Here is a 24,063-nt window from a genome sequence, read left to right as displayed (position 1 = left end):
CTGTCTGGAGCAGTGGTGCTCTGTCTTCTTGGTGCTTTTTTTTGAGGGGGGGGGACAGTGGGAGGGTTTCTGGAGTTCTCACTGAACTGGTGGACCTCCTGATGGAACCTGGGTTTGGGCCACTGTGACACACAGAATGTTGGACCGAAAGGGCTATTGGCCTGATCCAACATGGCTTCTCTTATGTTCCTGGAGACCAAGTCCTATGAATAAAGGTTGAAGGAGCTGGGCATGTTTATCCTGGAGAGGAGGCAGGTGATATGATCACCATCTTCAAGTACTTGAAGGGCTGTCATCTAGAGAATGGTGCAGAATTGTTTTCTGTGTTTTAACAATTTATTGATAACATATGGTTACAAAACTTAATAATAAAATTTTCTATACTAACCCATATGGTAATTCAATCCCCCCTCCCTCCAATGTTGACTTCCCCGAGGTTATAGATTTAAGTTCAATACTAAAGGTACTACTAACCGATCAAAGTTCAATATTTTTTTTCTCATTCATACTAAAAAATTGTCCAATGTCTTTTTACATTCCACTCTTTCTCCATATATCCTTTAAATTTCTTCCACTCCTTTTTGAATATATCTAAATCATAGTCTCTTAGAGTTCTTGTTAGTTTGTCCATCTCACTCCACGATAAAACTTTTATAATCCCGTCCCATTTCTCTGGTATTTTTTCTTGTTTCCACAGCTGCGCATACAATGTCCTAGCAGCTGAGAGCAAGTACCAAATTAAAGTCCTGTCTTCCTTTGGAAATTTTTCTAATTGTAATCCAAGCAAAGAAGTCTCTGCAGTTTTCTTGAAGTCGTAACCCAAAATTTTGGAGATTTCTTGTTGTATCATCTTCCAGTACTCTTTCGCTTTTTCACAAGTCCACCACATATGAAAGAAAGAACCTTCATGTTTTTTGCATTTCCAACATCTATCCGACATCTTTTTACTCATCTTAGCCAGCTTTTTCGGAGTCATATACCACCTATACATCATCTTATAACAGTTCTCTTTGATACTCTGACATTGTTTTCTGTGACCCCAGAAGGTAGGACCAGAACCAACGGGTTGAAATTAAATCAAAAGAGTTTCCAGCTCAACTTTAAGAAGAACTTCCTGACCGTTAGAGCAGTTCCTCAGTGGAACAGGCTTCCTAGGAAGGTGGTGGGCTCTCTTTCCTTGAAGGTTTTTAAACAGAGGCTAGATGGCCATCTGACAGCAATGAGGATCCTGTGAATTTAGGGGTTGAGTATTTGTGAGTTTCTTGCATTGTGCAGGGGGTTGGACTAGATGACCCTGGAGGTCCCTTCCAACTCTATGATTCTTACACAAGCTTCTCTGTTAGGTGAGCCTACAGTGATCTGTGTTTTGCCACAACCCAGATCTGAAGCCAGAGGAACTTGCCGGCATGTCAAGGACCGCGTGACTGAGCTTGCTGTTGGCTGCCAGTGGCCCTCTTCCGGGCCATCTATATCCTCCGGGATTTCTCTCAGTGAGTGAAATGTCCAGTCCACTCCCCCTGGCAACAGATCTGAATGCAGCTCTGTCGGAGGAGCCAGACAGCAGCAGCCAGCATCTCCAGCTACATCCATCCCCAACAAACTCCCCCCACCCCAAAAAAGGCATATCTGGGCAAGTCTTACCTGGAGCCATGAACCTTTTTCTGCCTTTGCCCGTCGTCTCCGTGCGCTGCCAGGTCTGGCAGTCAGCCTGCCACTTTAAGGCAGGGTGGCAGAGGTGGAGAGAAGGAGGCGGATGTTCTTGCTGCAGAGCTCGGGAGAAAGCCGAGAGCCAAGATGCCTGGTGGTGACATCACCCAGCCAGCCTCCTCCCCAGCCAGAACGCTGGCAGACGCCCTGTGGAAGGGAGGGGGAGAGAGAGAGAGAGCCAGAGAGCTGCGGAAGGAGAGCTCCCGATCACCTGCCGCAGGGAATCCACTCATCTGGGGAGAAGGACGAGTCTGGCGAAGAGAAAAGGATGCTCCAGCATCTGTCATAGGACAGGTAAAGCCCCGCTTCCTGCGGAATGGCTGCTGGCTGCTTGCGAAACACCTGCTTGGCAGTGGCAGCATCCTGGGTACCAGGCCCTCTGGGCAGGGATGCAGGCGAGCAGGTGATGCTTTAAAGGAGGCACTGGAAGGGAGAGGCGACCTGGCCCTTCGGCTTAACCCGTGAATGTTGGTGAGTGGGGAAGAGAGCAAGTCTGAGTGTGTCTCTGGGAGTACACTGCTGTGGAGTTTTGCCTTTGCAGCATGAGTGGCCATGACAGAGAGCATTTCCGTGAAACTGGAGTGATCTGTTCAGGCTGTAGCTTCAAGGGGTCCATCACATTCTCAGCCTAGATTTTCAGTTCTTAAAAACAAAGTAAGGTGCTAGTCCTTTTGATTACCAGAAAAAGAGCAGAGGTCTTGCTGGGGGAGGGGGGGGTCTTGTTGATGAAAATGTTTGCACCTCTCCGAATGAAATAAATTTGAGGATAATCAGAGGGAAGTGACAGGGAAACGTAAAACCGTCCGAACCTTTTAAAATAGACATGCATAGTACCACATGGCACCTCATTACTCCATTGGGTGTAGACCAGGTCCCCGCCTTCCAGCGTTTCCACCAATGAGTGCAAAAAGTGCTTGAGTGATTGACAAGCATCAGGGACTTAAAAGATTAAGGTGTGTTACTAAATACAGCAGTTATTTCAGATTTAGATTTTTGCCATTTCATTTTGACTCAGGATCTCCCGGATTCTTGTGGTCCCACTTACCTAACTGCACAGAGAACACAATACAGATTTATTCTTTGTTGGGTTTGGTTGTTTATTGTGGGTGGGAAGCATTCAAATGTAATTCCCCCATGTGCACGCAACACAGACAGCTTAAAGCTGAGGTGAAACTATGCCATTTATTCTTTAGATGGTACCAGTGGGCCCTTAGAAGCAGTTCAACACATGCAACAGGTTGGGATGAGGTGGTACAGCCATGAGTTGGCAGAAGGGACTGTACCACTTCAAGTGGAGGGTCGCAATTATTATTGTTTCCCTGGTTTTTTTTTTTTTAAAAACCCATAATTGTAAATGACCTTTAAAGTAGCCAGATTTTGTGCTCAGGCATGTTTAATTAGACAGAAGGGCACGACTCAGTCTTAATATATTAACCCAGTATTGTGTTTTATGTTATCAGTATATCTAGTGTATTTAAGTTATGAAACCCATGTAAATGTTTGCTGTAGACTTTGATTCAGACTTCTGATCTTGGATCATAATAAACTGGACTTGCAAGTAGAGAACAAGTACGCAGGGAGAAAGCATGATGAAAGCTTTCAACTTGCGGGGAGTTCCTAATCAAAAGCAGTTATCGCCACCAACAGTATGAAAAGGGTACAGCTCTCTTTCCTGTGCATCAGGGGTGGGGAATATCCAGCCTGAAGGCTGCTTCCGACCCTCAAGATCACTTGGTCTGGCCCTCGGGGGTTGCTGGCCCCTTTCTTCCCCCCATTTCTTTATTTCCATTTATTTTCCTTTATTCCCTCCATTCCTTTCTTTCTCTTTGTTTCCTTTTTTTGCCTTTCTCCCTCTCTCTCTCTCTCTCTTTCTCTCTCGGCTTCTTCTGCAAAAGAAAAGCCCTGGACCTAGGCATTTGCCCAGGGCGACTGGCCGTGTGTGTGTGTGTGTGTGTGTGCCAAATTAGTCTCTCCCCACATGACTTCAAATAGAAAAACAATTATTTGCATTAATTTTGCCAGCCTGAATCGTTCTCCCTCTGCGGAGCACTGTTTTTTAAGTTGATAATTTTGTATGGCTCGCGAATGATGTTATAAATATCCAAATGGCCCTTGGCAGGAAAAGGTTCCCCACCCCTGCTGTACATCTTGACAGAGCCTTAAATTCTCACTGTGTCCATGCCGTATTAGAAACCACCAACAATTCTGAACAATGTTTCCTTCCTTGTAGGAAAATCCGCAATGATCCCTCCCACCACGACCACCCCTTCCAGCGATGTGCACTTCCCCAGCCTTTCTGCTCAGGAACTGTGGCGGTCGCAAGTGACAGGCTACGCCGGCTCCATCACCCGCCACATCAGCCATCGGGCCAACAACTTCAAGCGGCACCCAAAGAGGCGGAAACACATCCGGCCATCCCCTCCCCCTCCGCCCAACACCCCCTGCCCCATCGACCGGATTCATTTTGGGGAGTTCCACCCGCAGAGGTCCTTTCTGGAACTGTTGTTCAATGGATTCATCCTTTTTGGGATTGAGTTCAGCTACGCCATGGAGACCGCCTACGTGACTCCGGTCTTGCTTCAGATGGGGTTGCCGGATCAGCTGTACGGGATGGTCTGGTTCATCAGCCCAATTCTAGGTAGGTTGCGCTGCGGCCTCAACTGACTACAAGTCCCGTGCCCCTAAGGCCTGTGGAAACTGGTGGGACTCAAGTACATCACAGCTAGCTGGCTTGGTTTAGAGAAATGACACCAGCTGGGTCATTATGAAGCTGTTGTGTGGGCCAGGTGTAGGCTGTGATCTACAGGACTGCCTCCTCCACTATGTCCCTGGAAGGGCGTTACACTCCAGTAGTCAAAATCTGCTGGTGATCCCTGGCCCGAAAGAGGTCCGGCTGTCCTCAACAAGGGGCAGGGCTTTTTCAGTCCTGGCCCCAACTTGGTGGAACGCTCTGCCAGAGGACATCAGGGCCCTGCGGGATCTTTTACAGTTTCGCAGGGCTTGTAAGGCAGAGATGTTCCGCTCAGGCTTTGCATGAGGACAGCGATGGTTGAATGGTTGCCGTGCTGGCACCTTTTTCTCCCTGCCCCCTCTTGGGGGGATCCCTCCACCCCTGATGCGATGTAATGACTGAATAAGAGCACTTTAAAGACACCATCAGGGCTTGTAATCTTTTTAATGTGACTGATTTTATATATATATGTATTTTTTTAAATGTTGTACATTGTCCAGAGTCTGGCACTAGCTGGGATAGTGTGATTCATCAAATGCAATAAATAAATAAATATAATGACGATGACGATGATGATGATAATCCACACTAAATAATGCACTTCCAATCCACTTTCTATGCACTTTCCAACTGGATTTTGCCACTTCGCACAGTAAACAGTTGGAAAGTGCATTGGAAGAGGATTGAAAGTGCATTATTTGGGGGGGGGGGGGTTGCAGCCATAGTGTTTTCTGCTCTGATTGGCAGTGGTTCTCTGTGATATCAAATGAAATGAGGCACATGTGGTTGAATACTTTTCTCTCTATACTAAGAAAATTCTTTGCATATTTAGAATCATGGAATCATAGAGTTGGAAGGGACCTCCAGGATAATCTAGTCCAACCCCCTGCACAATGCAGGACATTCATAAGTACCTCTCCTACACACACACCCCGTGATGCCTGCTCCATGCCCAGGAGATGGCAATAATAATAAAAAACACCTCCAGGATCTCCAGCAAAACTGACCTGGAGAAAAATTGCTTCCCGAAACCAAAGTGGCAAACAGCATTCCCCTGGGCATGTAAGAAAGGGCCATGAGAACTAAGCACTGATGCAACCCTTCCTGCCCTCCTTCCCACGATCTGCCAAAGTTCACAGAATCAGCATTGCTGTCAGATGGCCATCTAGCCTTTGTTTGAAAACCTCCAAAGATATAGATTACTGTTAGGGAAAGTGTGAGGCTTCTGTACAAAAGCTACCTTGACATAGAAAACAAGCATGTTGAAGAAAAGAATTCTAGCCTCAGGAAGAAGAAGAAGACAACTGCAGATTTATACCCCGCCCTTCTCTCTGAATCAAAGACTGAAAGCGGCTTACAATCTCCTATATCTTCTCCCCCCACAACAGACACCTGTGAGGTGGGTGGGGCTGAGAGGGCTCTCACAGCAGCTGCCCATTCAAGGACTACTCCTACGAGAGCTATAGCTGACCCAAGGCCACCCCAGCAGCTGCAAGTGGAGGAGTGGGGAATCAAACCCGGTTCTCCCAGATAAGAGCCTGCACACTTAACCACTATACCAAACTGTCTCTCAAACTGGCTAGCATGTCCCTGATAAGCTAGATTTCTGTGTGCAGGGTTTTAGTGGTATGCAGGGACATTCATTCCTGCAACAACCCACCCCATATCTGAAGTGGTTCATCATCCTAGGCATGGATCGGCCACTTCAGTGAGACTTAGGACTCCCCTTGCTAACTTATTCCAAACTCTCTTCAGCCAGAGCATGGTGAATGTTGCTGTTCATTCCGTTGCTTTCTCTCATTTCAGGTTTCCTGCTGCAGCCCTTGCTGGGGGCCTGGAGCGACAGGTGCACTTCCCCCTTTGGCAGAAGGAGGCCCTTCATCCTGGTCCTGGCTATTGGTAATGTTGTTTTTAACCTTCACTCTGCCAAGGCATTTCGACCTGTGCAGACTGCCATACAAATAGCTCAACCCTGACAAACGTCATTTTTGCAGGTAATTCTCCAGGCCCTTTATCCTTGTTGGTCACTGCCAGGGCTTTTTTTGTAGCAGGAACTCCTTTGCATATTACGCAACATACCCCTGATGTATCCAATCCTCCTGGAGCTTACAGGCTCTTTGTACAGGGCCTACTGTAAGCTCCAGGAGGATTGGCTACATCAGGGGGGTGAGGCCTAATATGCAAAGGAGGTCCTGCTAGAATTCCTTACAGGGCTCTTCTTACAGGGCCTACTGTGAGCTCCAGGAGGATTGGCTACATCAGGGTGGTGAGGCCTAATATGCAAATGAGCTCCTGCTAAAAAAAGCCCTTAATAATTCTATTCAGGGCTTTCTTTTGCAGCAGGAATTCCTTTGCATATTAGGCCATGCCCCCTGCTGTAGCCAATCCTCCAAGAACTTACAGGACTTTTAGTATAGAGCCTACTGTAAGCTCCAGGAGGATTGGCTACATCAGGGGAGTGAGGCCTAAAATGCAAAGGAGCTCCTGCTACAAAAAAAGCCCTGGCCATGCATCGGCTGGCTTGTTTTGGACAATGGGTTGTTTTGGCAGACTCCAAAGTCTTCCAAGGATCAGCTATCAGGATGTGGGAAGTGAGAGCATGTGGTAGGCCATAACCAGAAGTCTCGAGCCAGAGCAGAGAGTGAGTTGCTGCAAGATAGAGGGTTGAAAGCAGCAAAGATAGAAGTCCTTCTCAAGGTAACCAGCCCACATTCAGGTTGTACCATTTCAGATATATAACCAAACGTTCCCCTGCACAAATAAAGATCATCCCTGAACATTATTGTCAGAGCAAAAGCTAAGCTAGCTCGAACCCTTCTACCCTAGCTTTGTTTGAGTGGAGAATGATTCATTTCAAAGCAGACGCATTTCGTCATGTGCCATCTGAAAGGGAACAGCCAGATGTCCACCTCCAAGAGAATCTGTCCACCTCCAAGAGAATCAGTAGGAGGTACAGGACCACGGACAGCTCCATGGTAGCAAAGATGTTGCTTCAGTGTGCTGCGGAACTCATTTTCAAGTGGGTATAAGGCATACTTGGCAAAATTCCCTTCATCACGTATGTGACAACATCGTATTTGTGCACGTGTGTGCAGGCGCACACCTGGAAGTCATGGCAACCTCTGGTGACTGACCCCTACCGGGGGCCTGGAGGATATTCAGGGAGGTGGCTGAATAAAGCCTGCCCATGCCTCTCTGCTCTGGTATTCCTTGGAGGTCTCTCATCCAAGTACTTTCCAGAGTTGACCCTGCTTAGCTTCTGAGATCTAATGAAATTGGGCTTGCCTGGGTTATCCCAGATCGGGGCATATCTCTGGAAATCTTGTTGAACTTTAAAGTGCTACTGGACTTGAATCGTGCTCTTCAGTTGAGCCTTGTATCCTGGTACACCCCCATGGATTACCCCCAAAACCCTCCCCTGGGTAGCAACGAAAAAGAGCCATTGTCTGATCTGGAGTCCCATATTCTTTCGGCTCGCTCCTCTTAGGGAATCATCTAACTCCTTATGTAGAGATTTGTAGGCCAGCAAGAGGGCTAGCTAGCAATCTGATTCCTCAGAGGATTCAAGCTGCCCTCTTGATGTCTTTTTCCTGCCAACACTGCTGTTGTGAAGCTAGAGACCCCCCCCCCTCTCCAGTCGTGGGAAAGGCAACTGTACAGCCAGGGAGGAGCAGGATCAAGGTCAACGTCTGGACCCTTGAGCCGTCCAGTCAGGAAACCAGATCTGAGACAGGGGACACTGAGCTGGGCCGAAAGAGGTGTAGCTCCAGCAGCATCCAGACATATGCTGTAGGTCTTCATAGCTTCACCCCTTTCTGGAGGACTCATGAGACTGATGGTGATCCAGGCATGGATGGAAGGTTCTCTGTGACCCTCCTACTCAAAGGATGCCCCATCTGAGTCAGGCTCTGGAAAATGATGCCACTTCACCGACCGGAGCAATTCATTCCAAGGCCTAGGTGCAACAGCAGATCTACTTACCCAGCAGCAGGGCTTTTTTTGTAGCAGGAATTCCTTTGCATATTAGGCCACAACCCAGGGCCGGTTCTACCACTAGGCAAACTAGACAACTGCCTAGGGCGCTGGCCTTCTGGGGGCACCTAATTGGGTTAGTGTCTCAGTGAAGGAGGTCTCCCACCCAAATACTTGCCTGAGTTGGCCCTGCTCAGCTTCCAAGATTTGACAAGATCAGGCTTGCCTGGGCTATCCAGGTCAGGGAAAAACTTCAAGTTTTGTGCTTTTCATTTTTCTCACAATTCATCTCTTTTTGAAAATTGGTTATCATTGCGGGGTGAGGGGGCGGTGCCAGAAGTTAGCATTGCCTAGGGCACCAGATAGTCTAGGCCAGCCCTGCACACACCCCTGATGTAGCCAATCCTCCTGGAGCTTACAGTAGGCCCTGTAGTAAGAGCCCTGTAAGCTCTCGGAGGATTGGTTGCATCAGGGGGGCGTGGCCTAATAGGCAAAGGAGTTCCTGCTATAAAAAAAGCCCTGCCCAGCAGGATCTGTTTTTCCTGCCTCTGAGCAACAATCTAAGTTGGGATAAGTGAATTCTTGACTGTCTCCTTCTCTTGGTCATGGACCAAAGTTTGATTTACACATTCAGTAGAAGGAGGCGGGACATTTTGAAAGAGAGGAAAAGGTTTGGCCGCTTCAGGCTATGGGTGAAGGAATTTCAGTTTTTCAAAGATTCCATGTATTGAAGTGGAAAGTTAGCACACAAGGGTGAAGTAAAAAAAAAATAGCACATTGGGGAGAAAAATTCTAGCACTTTTTAATTTTAAAAAAAAATTGCAAATCCCCCCCCTCCAACAGAAAAGAAATATTAAAAATTCTAGCATTGATTTCCCCCTGCTGTGATAACTTCCTGCTTAAAAATAACAAGATGGAAGACTGAGAACCTCCATTGTTAGATGCACTATAGGTGAGCTGAGCTGCCATTCTTAGGGTGAGCACAATACGATTGATTTTCCATCTGGCCTGACTGGATTCCTTCCTCGCAGGGGCCTTGCTGGGACTCTCTCTGATGCTGAATGGCCGAGATATTGGAATTGCTTTGACTGACACTGTGAATAACCACAAATGGGGAATTGCACTCACCATCTGCGGAGTCATCCTGATGGATTTCTGTGCAGATTCTGCTGACAATCCCAGCCATGCTTACATGATGGATGTCTGCAGCCCTTCGGATCAAGACCGAGGACTCAATATTCATGCCTTGCTAGCTGGTGAGCCTTTGTTATCTGTCAGTTCGGTCTGCCTGTCTTTCTCGCATATAGACTTTTCTAAATTGTTTGTCCATCTATCTGTCTGTCTGTCCGTCCGTCCATCCATCCGTCTGTCTATTATCTATCTATCTGTCCGTCTGTCTGTCCGTCCATCCATCTGTCCGTTATCTATCTATCTGTCTGTCTGTCTGTCCATCCATCCGTCTGTCCATCCATCCGTCTGTCCGTCTGTCTGTCCGTCCGTCTGTCCGTTATCTATCTGTCTGTCTGTCTGTCCATCCATCCATCTGTCTGTCCGTTATCTATCTGTCTGTCCATTATCTATCTATCTATCTATCTATCTATCTATCTATCTATCTATCTATCTATCTATCCGTCTGTCCATCCATCTGTCCATCCATCTGTCTGTCCGTCTGTCTGTCCGTTATCTATCTGTCTATCTATCTGTCTCTCTGTCTGTCCACCCATCCGTCTGTCCGTCATCCATCCATCCATCCATCCACCCACCCACCCATCCACCCATCATCTATCTGTCTGTCTGGGATTTAAAACATTTTTTTTTTGCTGTCAAGTTGCAGCTGACTTCTGATGACCCCATGTGGTTTCCAAGGCAAGAGACGTTCAGAGGTGGTTTGCCATTGCCTGCCTCTGAGTCAAGACCCTCGTGTTCCTTGGTGGTCTCCCATCCAAATACTAACCAGGGCTGATCTTGCATAGCTTCCGAGACGGGGCTAGGCTGGGCTATCCAGGTCAGGGCTGAAGATATTTATCCCTTGCCTTATTTCCTCAGACCAACCATTCCTGTTCTATCTTCCTTTGCACATTGCTCTGAGCAGCAGCTGCTAAACTGATGATTGCTTTGCATAAACTATTCTCCCGGTTTCTAGAAATTCATGGAAAGGGTTTCTCAAGGATGAACCTCTTAATCCAGGGTAGTTTAACCACAAATTGCTCCTAGAGTTGCCAACCCCAGATGGAGAAATTCCTGGAGATCTGGGGGAATGGAGCCTGGGAGATCAGGGTTTGGGGTGGAGAGGGACCTTAGTGAGGTATAATGCCACAGAGTCGACCCTCCAAAGCATCTATTTTTCTTCAGGGGAATTTCTGTCTGTAGTCTGGAGATCAGCTGTAATTCTGAGAGATCTCCAGGCCCTACTTGGAGGTCGGCAGCCTTATGCTTAACTGATCTCTTGCTTCCAGATACTCACCACAGGGGTTTTTCCAGCAACAGGCTCTGTCCAGTTTAACTACAGTTTAGTGTACCTTTTGCAGTTGGAAATCTTCCCTTTTTTTCTTCCAGCCGTGAGGCTTTTAATTCCTAAGCAGATTTCCTCCCTTCTTGGTTCTGGGACATCCTTCTTTGGTGTAATGGTAAAGTTTGGTGTAGTGGTTAAGTGTGTGGACTTTTATCTGGGAGAACCAGATTTGATTCCCCACTCCTCCACTTGCAGCTGCTGGAAGGGCCTTGGGTCAGCCATAACTTTCGTAATTGCCCTTGAAAGGGCAGCTTCTGTGAGTGCTCTCTCAGCCCCACCCATCTCACAGGGTGTCTGTTGTGGGGGAAGAAGGCAAAGGAGATTGTGAGCCGCTCTGAGACTCTGATTCAGAGAGAAGGGCGGGGTATAAATCTGCAGTCTTCTTCGCCTTCCATTCTGCATTTTAACCTTACCACAAAAATCCTGTGAAATAGGTCAGGCTGACCGAACCAGTGTCTGCTCCCGTTGTCACGTCCTCATTCTTCTATGGGAGCTCATAGAGTTGCCAACCTCCAGGTGGTAGCTGAAGATCTTCTGCGATTACAACCAATCTCCAGGTGACAGAGATCAGTTCACCTGGAGATAACGACCCCTTTGGAAGGGTCTGTACTCCACTGAAGTCCCTGTCCTCCCTGAACGCCACTATCTTTAAGCTCCACACCCAAAATCTCCAGTTATTCCCCAACCCAGAACTGGCAACCCTGTCTCTGAGTGATCCTGGGCCAGTCTCTCTCCCTCAGCCTAACCAACCTCACAGGGTTGTTGCTTTGAGAATAAAATGGAGGAGAGGAGGATGCTACTGCAGGAGGCCTTGGGTCCCCATCGAGGAGGAAACCTGAGTATAAAGACCTAAAGAAATCAATAAAATGCATGTGTTATTTACAGAATTGCAGATTTCCCCCATAATATTGTGTCCCCCATAATATTCAGTCTGCAAGTTCTTTTCTTTGTTGGGCACAAAACAACACACTACCAATCTCTCACCCTCTTCTACCTACTTTTGGATTTATTGGGACCAGAATTTCTTTTTTAAATCGCGTGGTTAAATCTGATACCAACTGTGGGGGGAAAAAAGGGCAAAAAGCTTCAATTGCAGCTACTGAGCGTGCCTGGTTATAAGTGGCTCGCTCTGCTGTAAAATCTCACAAGCGGATGTTTTTATTGCTGTGCCAGCTCCGAAGGGGTTTGGATTACTCTAGCTGGGCTAATTCAGGAGTCATTTTTTTTTTAATCTATTGCATCCGAGCACCAAGTCTAAAGAGAAGTCTCATGATCAGCAACTCCTGCTATTACACCCCCAAGAAAAAGAGGGATGTTCTAAGTCTCATCAGCGGACTTGAAAAAGGCATTTCTCTCTTTAAATCACTTCTCCAAGCCAAGCCAGCAGGTGGCTTGGAGAATGCATTTAAAGTTAAAGTTGCTTTCTTTCCCCTCCCCCTTTCTCCCCCATTTATTTTCCTTCCTTCCTTCCTTCCTTCCTTCCTTCCTTCCTTCCTTCCTTCCTTCCTTCCTTCCTTCCTTCCTTCCTTCCTTCCTTCCTTCCTTCCTCTGATGTTCATGTCTTGCAGCTCTCAAACATCTGACATTTATCCTATATGGCTCTTATGTTAAGCAAGTTTGGCCACCCTTTATCTAATGTGTGTGTGAAAGCAGTCTGAATTCCATCGGCTTTAAAGCCCAGAAGAAAGATGCCTCTTCAAAGATGTTTTAGAAAGCCAAGCCTAAAAGCCCTCCAATAGCTTTATCAATCATTCGGGCTCTACCTGAAGAGCTGCAGCCTGCAGGACAGGAGGCAGTGCAAAGCTTGGCACCTTCCTGTTCATGCGCATCAGCTTGGATGCATGACAGGCAAGAGGTATCCCACGCTTGTAAGAGACTGTGGGAGGTGAAGAATGACTCAAGCTAGCAATTCACACACATGGCATTTTTAACAAGGGGGAAAGAAGCCACCGGAGAGGCAGAATAGTCTAACACGGGCCAGGAAATGGGGACCTGGAGAGAGCCAGTTTGGTGTAATGGTTAAGTGTGTGGACTCTTATGTGGGAAAACTGGGTTTGATTCCCCACTCCTCCACTTGCAGCTGCTGGCATGGCCTTGGGCCAGCCATAGCTCTCGCAGGAGCTGTCCTTGAAAGGGCAGCTTCTGGATGAACTCTCTCAGCCCCACCCACCTCACAGGGTGTCTGTTGTGGGGGGAGAAGATATAGGAGATTGCAAGCCGCTCTGAATCTCTGATTCAGAAAGAAGGGCGGGGTATAAATCTGCAGTCCTTCTTCTAAAAAAGTACAGTCGGAGCATATGGAGGTGGTACGGTCCCCTGCTTTGCCAGGCTCAACAGCACTTTACAGATGCGCTTTGGGGGTAGAATTGAGATGCATGGAGGAGTGAAAACAGGATTGCTACAGAAAGCTCTGGCTCCAGTTGCTCAACATGAATTGGAGCCAGGGTTGCCAGCTGAAGCCTGGGGCTCTCCAGGAATTATAACCGATCTTCAAACTGCAGAAATCAGTTCCCCTGGAGGGAATGGCTCCATTCGAGGGGGACGGAACTAGATGGCATTCTAAACAGCAGCTTTCTCTTTTCCTGACTTGACACACAAAATTTAACAGCACTGTCAGTCACGACTTCTCTTTTAATTTGTGTGTAATGCTGCCACCATGAATCCAATTCCAAACACTTTGTTTAACATTCCCAACTGAATTTTGTCCCAAGCTCTAAGGTGTCTTCATTGGACTACGTGACCCTGAGGAGAAGACTCTTAGAATTTAATAGCATAGGACTCCAGGTTAATATAAAACAAAATCAAACTTTATTTGTACAATAAGCATATCGGTTTCAAAATATTTATAGCTGAATTCTTCAGTTGATAATAATAATAACTTCTGATTGAGGCGTCAGTCTTTCACTTAACACACACCTTCCCTTTCAGATTGTCCTTTCTCTACTTAACTCAGCCTTCTGACAGCTTTTGTCTCTCATACTCCTGTAATCAGGTTTTGGCTGTCTATCTTGCCTCTACTATGTCCTCTAACAGGCCTTGAATTCAGCAAGAGCTCACAGGAGCACAGCTCCTGAACCTTTCTGATGCCCCCCTCTTCTCCCCACCTACCTACTTTGTCCATTGAATAGTAGATTCAGCTGCATAACAATCCCTGGATTAGGAAAGAGGACAGCCAGCCAGCCACCAGGAGCTTTGTCACACCCCCAGCAGCCCTCATTAGCCCCTGGAGAAGCCCACACCAACCTTTCTCCACTTCTTATGTGATTTTGGGTGGCGGGTGGCTTGCTGGCCTTTTGACTGGGCGCGGGGGCAAGGAGAGTAAGGCCTGCTTGGGTTGACTGGATCTCTAGCCAGCTCAAGCAGGCCTCACCTGCCCGGGGCTCGCCTTTCTTGTGTCGGGTTGCTTTTGGCTGGTGAGTGGGGAGATGTTAATGAGTTATGCCAATAAGCTCCACCACATATTTTTCTATGAAACGACCCCTGTCCTCTAAAGTATTCTGCTTTTCTTCTATAGAATCTTAACGCTTCTCACAGCACTATATGGGATTCTGATCAGAAGACTGTTTCTCAGACTCTGCAGAATGCTGACTGACCACAACTGGCTAACTCTGTCACTCTAGAGTTCACTGCTGACTGACTCCCCCCCCCCTTCTCTCCCCATACATACTTACTTCTTAGCTCCGCCCACACTCTCCCAGTCACCAGCCAATGAACATATGAACATATGAAGCTGCCTTATACTGAATCAGACCTTTGGTCCATCAAAGTCAGTATTGTCTTCTCAGACTGGCAGCGGCTCTCCAGGGTGTCAAGCTGAGGTTTTTCACGCCTATTTGCCTGGACCCTTTTTTGGAGATGCCAGGGATTGAACCTGGGACCTTCTGCTTCCCAAGCAGATGCTCTACCACTGAGCCACCATCCCTCCCCTAAAAAGGGTCCAGGCAATCACCACACTCACTCATTCCCCCTCTTTCACACACACCCCTTTCTCTACTACAGTTTACCAACAATTAAAGGAGCACACATATATACATTCAAATCATTGCAAGCATTATTACTGTTTATTTTTTTCAGTAGCTGTGTTACCTTTGGTGCCCACTTTAGTACTCAGGGAATGTTAAAAGGTTATGAATGAAACAAACCAGAAACACCAGTGATAAAAAAGGAACAACACTGAAAATTAAAGAGACAAACCTGTACATCTCTACGTGTATGCATATATCATTGTGTACACATCTGTATGTGCCCTTTCCAGTGACTACAGGTAGGTCAGGGTGGAGGAGATACAATTATGTTGCCCCCCTGTATGATCACTCTACCCCCTTAGAAGACCTGAAAAGGGCTGTTTTAAGGCCACATACCAATCACACCATGTGGCGCAGAGTGGTAAAGCTGCAGAACTGCAGTCCAAGCTCTTTGCTCATGACCTGAGTTCGATCCCGGCAGAAGCTGGGTTCAGGTAGCCGGCTCAAGGTTGACTCAGTCTTCCATCCTTCTGAGGTCAGTGAAATGAGTACCCAGCTTGCTGGGGGGAAAGTGTAGATGACTGGGGAAGGCAATGGCAAAGCACCCTATAAAAAGTCTGCTGTGAAAACGTTGTGATGTGACATCACCCCAGAGTTGGAAATGACTGGTACTTGCACAGGGGACTACCTTTACCTTTTATCAATTACACAACCCCTGATTTGGATAGCTCAGGCGAGGCTGATCTCATCAGGTCTTGGAAGCTAAGCAGGATCAGGTCTGGTTAGTGTTTAGATGGGAGACCACAAAGGAAGTTGAGAGTTGCTATGCTGAGGCAAACAATGGCAAACCACCTCTATTTATGTCTTTTCTTGAAAACCCTACTGGGCTGCCATGTCAACTGTAATCTGAAGGCACTTCCTACCACCACCATCTACAGCATCAGTCCCCAACCTTTTTGGCACCAGGGACCGGTTTTGTGAAAGACAATTTTTCCACAGACTGGGGTGTGTGTGTGTGTGTGTGATGGTTTCGGGATGATAAATTGTGCACTTTATTTTGGTGTGGTGGTTAAGTGTGTGAACTCTTATCTGGGGGAACTGGCTTTGATTCCCCACTCCTCCACTTGCAGCTGCTGGAATGGCCTTGGGTCAGCCATAGCTCTCTCTGGAGTTGTCCTTGAAAGAGCAGCTGCTGTAAGAGCTCTCTCAGCCCCACCTGCCTCACAGGGTGTCTGTTGTGGGGGAGGAAGATAAAGGAGATTGTGAGACACTCTGAGATTCGGAGTGGAGGGCAGGATATAAATTCAATGTCTTCTTCTTTTGTTGTTTTGTTGTTTTCTTGTTGTTATTATTACTACATTGTAATATATAATGAAATTATTACACAACTCACAGTCCGGTTGCTAACAAGCCACAGATCAGGACCCCTAATCTACAGAACCTCTTGATTATGGATGCAGTCTGTGGAACAGCTGACTCTTTGGCAGGATAACCTCAACCCTGTTCTCCATTTCCCTCCCAAGGTCTGGGGGGCGGCTTTGGCTACGTCGTCGGAGGCATTAACTGGGACAAGACCAGCTTTGGAAGAGCGGCAGGGGGCCAGCTTCGCATCATCTACATTTTCACCTCCATCACGTTGACGATCGCCACCGTCTTGACTTTGGTCAGCATTCCTGAAAGGGCCTTGCAGTCTTTCGTCAAGAAGAAGAAGGTCATGAAGAGCCCCAGCCTGCCGCTCCCTCCATCCCCGCCCCTTCTTTTCGAGGACTGTGCCAGCGAGAACCTCGGCTCGCAGAACTCGGTCCATTTATACGCCAGTTTCACCAGCCCCATTTCCCCTCTCAGCCCCCTCACGCCTAAATATGGCAGCTTCATCAGCAGGGACAATTCCTTGACAGGCCTCAGTGACTTTGCCTCCTCGTTTGGGACCTCCAACATCGACAGCGTGCTGATCGATTGTTTCACGGCAGGACACGATGGCTACTTGGCAATCCCTTCCAGCCTGCCCAGGCAAACCTTAAGCATGAGCTTCCCTAGGGCTCCTGAGGGATTCTATTGCCATGAAAACACATCTTTGGACCCAGGGGAGAATGCTGGGACTCTAGGGCCGGATGGGGAGGGACTGAGGGTGGGTTCCTTAGATGCCGCCAAGCCACGGTCATCAGGGATTCTGAAAAGACCCCAGACTTTGGCTATCCCCGATATTGTCACGGGCCACATTCCTGAGACCAGCAGGAGACGGAATGTCACCTTCAGTCAACAGGTGAGTGGGAGGAAAAAGAGGACTGGTGTTTGTTTGAGGAAAAGTGGCAGGGTGCAGCCCAGCCCTGTCAGATCTTGGATGCTAACCAGAGACAGTACTTGGATGGGAGACCACCAAGGAAGGGACGGTGGCTCAGTGGTAGAGCATCTGCTTGGCAAGCAGTAGGTCCCAGGTTCAGTCCCCAGCATCTCCAACTAAAACGGGTCCAGGCAAGTAGGCATGAAAAACCTCAGCTTGAGACCCTGGAGAGCCGCTGCCAGTCTGAGTAGAAAATACTGACTTTGATGGACCCAGGGTCTGATTCAATATAAGGCAGCTTCATATGTTCTAATCACTACCTATTTAACTTGTAAGTGCAGAAGGCATTTGACAAAGGATTTTTGGGGAGGGACAGTGGCTCAGTGGCAGAGCATCTGCTTGGTAGGCAGAAGGTCTCAGGTTCAGTCCCTGGCATCTCCAACTGAAAAAGGGTCCAGGCACGTAGGCATGAAAAACCTCAGCTTGAGACCCTGGAGAGCCGCTGCCACTCTGAGTAGACAAGACTGGCCTTGATGGACCGAGGGACTGATTCAGTATAAGGCAGCTTCATACGTTCATGTTCATATGAAGGCTCTGCAGAGGAAGGCAAAGGCCGACCACCTGTGCTTCTTGCTTGTCTTGAAAGCCCCTTTATTTAAAACATTTTCGAAGCCTTATTTTCTCCCAAGAAAGGATCAAAACAATTGTTTGCTGAAGCTCTCTGCTTCTGTCTGGCGGTGGAAAGGTCGCAGCCAGCTTTTGGTGGCCCCATAGGATTTTCATCCTGTCTCACACAGTAGCCAAGCAGTTCCACAGACCAGAGAGGCCGAGGGCTTCCCCAATGTTGCCTCCTGGCTCTGGGATTCAGAGGATTAGTGCCTCAATGTGGAGGAGCCGTTGACAGATTTATCCTCCATGAATCTATCAAATCCCCTTTTAAAGCTGTTTATTTCTGTAGCCATCACTACATCCTCTGGCAGCGAATGCCACATTTGAATCATTTTAATGTTAAGTTTTCATGAGGTCTCTGGGTGGCTGGCTGCCTTTAGACAAACAATAGCAAAAAATGGGCTCCTGTGTTAAAACAGTGCCCAACTATAGAAAACAAAGGAAAATGCACTCCTCCTACAATTCAATATCTTATATCGCCGTGAACTTTATATATTTTGTACAACAATAAATATGAAGCTATATGCAATTACTCTATTAATACAAAACGTTCAAATCCTATGTCTCCAGCAGTAGCAAAGTACTGGTAAGTTACTCAATCCATATCTCATTAAACGTCCACTCTACAAAACGTTGGGCATTTTCGCACTGACCTTAATCAGCAGCGACGTCCCTCTGCACCGCGCAGGATCTGCGCGGATTTCGCACCAATTGCTGCGGAGCACCCGGAAGAGCCACAAAGTCCCACAGCTTTTGCGGTGCAAATGGAAACTGCCAAAACCCAGTTTCCATTTGCGCCGCAAAAGCTGCGGGACTTTGCGGCTCTTCCGGGTGCTCCGCAGCAATTGTTGCGAAATCCGCGCAGATCCTGCGCGGTGAAAAGGGACGTCGCTGCCGATTAAGGTCAGTGCGAAAACGCCCAGAGTTTTTTGTCCTGTGAAATAATTCCTCGAGCACTCTGTTTGAAGGACTTTTGTTTTGTAGAGTAGACTTGTTTAATGAGATGTGGACTGAGTAACTTACCAGTACTTTGTAATAATAGAGTAATTGCATATAGCTTCATATTTATTCTTGTACAAAATATATATAGTTCACTGTGACATAAGATATTGAATTGTATGAGGAGTGCATTTTCCTGGGTTTTATATGGCTGCCTTTAGACATAGGATGATGTGGTCCAGCCAGACAATTGGTGTGTTTTCTTCTCACCTCACCTTCCAGAAATTTCTCTGTCCAGTTGCAAACTCCTAGGGTGGAAGGAGCCTTTTCGGTTGCTGAACAGGGCAATACGCCATTCAATGCCATGGGTAGGGTGGGGGTTGCGATGGTCTCTGCTGATTTTGCAGTGACGTTTTGCGCCGCAGGTAGCAAACATTCTGCTGAACGGGGTGAAGTACGAGAGCGAACTGAACGGGTCGAGCGAACTGTGCGAGCAGCCGCTGTCCATGAAGCTCCTGTGTGCCACCATCTGCCACATGCCCAAGGCCCTGCGCAACCTCTGCATCAACCACTTCCTAGGTAAACCAGAGCGAGACTGGCTAATCTTCCATGGAAGCCAAGGACACTGCATTTCTGGGTGGAAGTTCCTTTGCAGGGAGGCCAGGAAGGCAAGCATAGTTCTCTCCCTCCCCACCCTTCTCTGTACAATGCTTTGAGGGTGGTCAGGCTGCGTTTGGGACCTGCTCAGTCATCATGTGAGCTCTGCAGCCAAGCTAGGATTTGAACACAGGTCTCCACAGGCCTCAGCCAACATGTGGACCGCTAATTCTTCACCCATAAGTCAGCACTGCTCCTTATGGTGCTATAAATTGTTGTATTTTATTGTTTTATACTTGCTGTAAACAGCCTAGAGAGCTTGGGCTACAGGAGGTATAGAAATAAAATAAATAATAATAATATATAACCAGTTCTTAACTTTCTCCAGTTGAGTGTAGTGGTTAAGAGCGGTGGACTCTAATCTGGGAGAACCAGACTGGATTCCCCACTCCTCCACCTGCACCTCCTAATATCACCTCAGGTCAGTCCCAGTTCTTAGAGCTCTCTCAGCCCCACCTGCCTCACAAAGTGCCTGCTGTGGGGGAGAGGAAGAGAAGGCAGCTATAAGTCTCTTTGAGTCTCCCGAAGACAGAGAAAAGTGGGGTATAAAAACAGTACTTCCTCCTCCTTTGATTTCCCCATTCATTTATTGAGATAACAGCTCACAGAGATCATTCTCCCCTCCTCCTCCTCCTCCATTTTTATCCTTTCTCCTGTGAAATAGGTTAGGCCCGGAGTGTGTGACTGGCCCAAGGCCACCCAGCAAAGTCCTGTGGCAGAGTGAGTGAGGATTCAAACCTGGGCCTCTCAGATCCCAGTCTGATGTTCTGACCACTACACCACACTGTCCCAAGTCATGCTCTCACCATCTTCTGGTCTCTCCTCCAGGCTGGCTCTCCTTTGAAGGCATGCTTCTGTTCTACACAGACTTCATGGGGGAAGTGGTCTTCCAAGGGGACCCCAAAGCGCCTCACAATTCCGAAGAGTATCAGAAGTACAATGCTGGTGTGACCATGGGGTGCTGGGGAATGTGTATCTATGCATTCAGCGCGGCCTTCTATTCTGGTACGAAACCTCTCTCGTACGGTTGCCAGATCTGACTCAAGAAATATCTGGAGACTTTGGGGGTGGAGTCAGGAGACTTTGGGGGGTGGAGCCAGGAGCAATGTTGTGACAAGCACAGTTGAACTCCAAAGGGAATTCTGGCCATCACATTTCAAGGGACAACACAGCCTTTTAAATGCCTTCCTTCCATTTGGAAATACTGGTTAGGGGCACCTTCTTTTGGGGATTATAGAATTGGACCGCCTGATCCAATCTTTTTGAAACTTGGGAGGTGTTTTGAGAAGAGGCACCATATTCTATGCTGGAAATTTGGTGCCTCTACCTAAAAAAACCAGCCTCCCCCCCCCCCCCCCCCCCCCCGAGCCCTGGATTCGCACAGATCAATTCTCCATTATACCCTATGGGAATCAGTCTCCATTAAGTATAATGGAGTGCCCAGCAGACATTTCCCTCCCCCTCTCCCTCCCACTTTCTGATGACTCTGAAGCAGGGGGAGGGCCTTGAAACCAGGGGATCCCCTGCCCCCACTTGGGGATTGGCACCCCTTCTCTCCCATGTTTCTCCCCATCATCGGACAGGGCATCCGGGTTGTGCCTATCCTGCTGGGAGCCGGAAGGAGCCCTCCAAATGAAAGGGAACACAAAGAGCCAAGAGAAGCAACACTGTTTCATAAGAACATAAGAGAAGCCATGTTGGATCAGGCCAATGGCCCATCCAGTCCAACACTCTGTGTCACACAGTGGCCAAAAATTTGTTATATATATATATATATACACACACACTGTGGCTAATAGCCACTGATGGACCTCTGCTCCATATTTTTATCCAATCCCCTCTTAAAGCTGGCTGTGCTTGTAGCTGCCACCACCTCCTGTGGCAGTGAATTCCACGTGTTAATCGCCCTTTGGGTGAAGAAGGACTTTCTTTTATCCGTTCTAACCGTTTTATCCGTTTCTGTTGATTCTGCCCACCTGATTCCCTGTGGCTTGTTCTTTTTTTGTTTTGCAGCCTCCCTGGAGAAACTGGAGGAGTATTTCAGCATCCGCACACTCTATTTCATAGCGTATCTGGCCTTTGGACTCGGCACCGGCCTTGCTACCTTGTCCAGAAATATCTATGTGATTTTATCACTATGCATAACTTATGGTATTTTGTTTTCCACACTTTGCACACTTCCTTACTCGCTGCTCTGCGACTACTACCAGAGTAAAAAGGTAAGGTTTCCGAAGGGCAGCTGGCAAGTGCTTTAAACCCAAGACAGGGTGTTCTGCAAATTGGGGGTGGGGTGGGGGTTTCCCAAGCACAGGAAAGGCTGCACATCTTTAAAAAGTGGGGGTGGGATCATCCTCCAAACAACCTGATTAGAATTCAGTATGCTCCAGTGGCGCAGAGTGGTAAAGCTCCAGTACTGCAGTCCTAAACTCTGTTCACGATCTGAGTTTGATCCCGGCGGAAGCTGAGTTCAGGTAGCCGGCTCCAGGTTCGCTCATCCTTCCATCCTTCTGAGGTTGGTAAAATCAGTACCCAGCTTGCTGGGGTGAAAGTGTAGATGACTGGGGAAGGCAATGGCAAACCACCCCGTAAAAAGTCTTCCATGAAAACATCATGATGTGATGTTACCCCAGAGTAAAAAATGACTGGTGCTTGCACAGGAGACTTCCTTTACCTTCTTAAATATGCCCATGTCTTACTTTATTGTGATTTTTATGGGGAAGTGCGGGACTGCATAATCAAACCTATTCTGTCCAATTTTTATGGATTACCTGAAGCGAAGTTTGTTTTTTTTTCTACTATCTGACCAATGTCCCCATATCACAAGCCTGGTTGCAAAGTCCCTTTTGGCTGCCATAACAATCAGGGAGCAAGAGACTAGCTCCCCTTCTTGATGTTTGACTGGTTTTTATAGCTGAAACTCCATGTAAATTTGCTATGGTGAACTTTTTATTTCTATGCCAATAAAGGTATTTGGATCTGGACCAGGCCTGTAGCTACAGGGGGCCTGTGGGGGGCACTGCCCTTGACTTCCAGGCAGGGCCCCCTGACTGCAGCCAGAAGAGCACAGTGCACTGCAACAGCAAAAGCAAAAAGCAGCAGGCAGAGAGGAGGGAGGTGGAGGAGCAGGAGGTGGGGGAAGCCACATGGAATGGGCTGAGGGTGGGGGATGGATAGAGCTGCTGGCTGCAAGGTGCCAGGATGGGGGAAAAGGAGGTGGAAGGAAACCCCCATTTCATACAACATGCAGTCCCTTCTTATCTCCAAAGTTTTAGGGTTGTCTGCCTCAGCCACTTTCAGAGCCTCCAGCTTTTGCCCCTACCTGACAACGGATGGGAAAGGGTGCCCCCCCACATTTTAAAAAGCCCTCCAACGTTTAAAATCCTGGCTACGGCCCTGATTTGGACTTTTTTTCAATATTAGAGCCCCAAATTGATTTCCATTGGTCTTCTGTAATAGTTTTGTTAAGGTTCTTATGCCATAGTTTTGTGTAAGAGGGCTGCTTGGCATTTTTAATTGACATAAGGATCGAATATACTTTTGAGATAAGCTTGCTTTGCTTATAAGACTCTGCAGGATTAGAAGAGGGATGGCAAGAATTGCATCTAAGAAAATCCACCTTCTCACAAGTCCCCACCCCTTGTCTTCTCTGTCTCCCAACAGTTTGCAGGCTCCAACGAGGACGGCACAAAGCGAGGGATGGGAATGGACATCTCCCTCCTGAGCTGCCAGTATTTTCTTGCCCAGATCCTGGTGTCCATTGTGATGGGGCCTTTGACGTCCATGGTGGGCAGTGCCAACGGGGTGATGTACTTTGCCAGTCTAGTATCCTTCGTCGGCTGCTTGTACTCCTCCCTCTGCGTTGTCTATGAGATCTCCCCGGGGGAAGAACTGGCTGAAGAGCAGCAGCCGCTGTTGCTGAGTGCCTGACGTGGAGTTGGGGAGATCCCCACGTCACAAGTCATGTGGTTTGCCACCGGAATGCCACACCAGGCAAGAGACAGAGGAAGAAGAATGAATGAATAGTCGCGAAATGAAATAAAAAGCGGATGCAGATGCTTTGGTGTCTTTTAACCGAAGAGGGGGAGGGGGAGGGCTATGTGGAGAGACCCTGTGACTCGCTCTGTGAGCCAGTTTGGTGTAGTGGTTAAGTGCATGGACTCTTATCTGGGAGAACCGGGTTTGATTCCCCACCCCTCCACTTGCAGCTGCTGGAATGGCCTTAGGTCAGCCATAGCTCTCGTAGGAGCTGTTGCAAGAGCCCTCTCAGCCCCACCCACCTCACAGGGTGTCTGTTGTGGGGGAGGAAAGTAAAGGAGATTGTGACCACTCTGAGACTCTGAAATTCGGAGTGGAGGGCGGGATATAAATCCAATTTCATCGTCATCATCATCTTCTTCTTTTTCTTCTTCTCCTCCTCCTCCTCCTTCTTCTCCTCCATCTCCTTCTTTCTCCCTGATCAATAGTCAGACTCAGCAGGGAACATAGAATCATAGAATCTTAGAGTTGGAAGGGACCTCCAGGGTCATCTAGTCCAACCCCTGCACAGTACAGGGACTTCACAAATACCACACATACATCCCCAGTGACCCCTGCTCCATGCCTAGAAGATGGCAAAAACTTCCAGGATCCC

At 47.8% G+C, this 24,063-nt stretch overlaps 1 protein-coding gene across 1 annotated transcript; it reads left to right on the top strand.

The window, feature by feature from the left end:
* Nucleotides 1–1,887: 1,887 nt before the first annotated feature.
* Nucleotides 1,888–23,367, top strand: SLC45A1 (solute carrier family 45 member 1). Its single transcript, XM_060259489.1, has 9 exons — nucleotides 1,888–2,001; nucleotides 3,938–4,345; nucleotides 6,245–6,337; nucleotides 9,442–9,666; nucleotides 16,411–17,154; nucleotides 19,206–19,355; nucleotides 20,262–20,438; nucleotides 21,447–21,652; nucleotides 23,094–23,367. The coding sequence occupies exons 2-9, from the start codon at nucleotides 3,949–3,951 to the stop codon at nucleotides 23,358–23,360; spliced, it is 2,259 nt and encodes a 752-aa protein (XP_060115472.1). The 5' UTR covers nucleotides 1,888–2,001; nucleotides 3,938–3,948; the 3' UTR covers nucleotides 23,361–23,367.
* The last annotated feature ends 696 nt before the right edge of the window (nucleotides 23,368–24,063 follow it).

Source organism: Heteronotia binoei, chromosome 18 (assembly GCF_032191835.1).
Source record: "Heteronotia binoei isolate CCM8104 ecotype False Entrance Well chromosome 18, APGP_CSIRO_Hbin_v1, whole genome shotgun sequence".
Classification (NCBI taxonomy): domain Eukaryota; kingdom Metazoa; phylum Chordata; class Lepidosauria; order Squamata; family Gekkonidae; genus Heteronotia; species Heteronotia binoei.
This window is presented reverse-complemented; position numbering and strand designations above follow the sequence as displayed.

Coding starts and splice junctions, on each gene's coding strand:
- SLC45A1 (XM_060259489.1), top strand. CDS start 3,949: ATGATCCCTCCCACCACGACCACCCCTTCCAGCGATGTGCACTTCCCC. Junction 17,155..19,205: donor CACCTTCAGTCAACAGGTGA/GTGGGAGGAAAA, acceptor CGCCGCAGGTAG/CAAACATTCTGCTGAACGGG. Junction 19,356..20,261: donor CTGCATCAACCACTTCCTAG/GTAAACCAGAGC, acceptor TCTCTCCTCCAG/GCTGGCTCTCCTTTGAAGGC.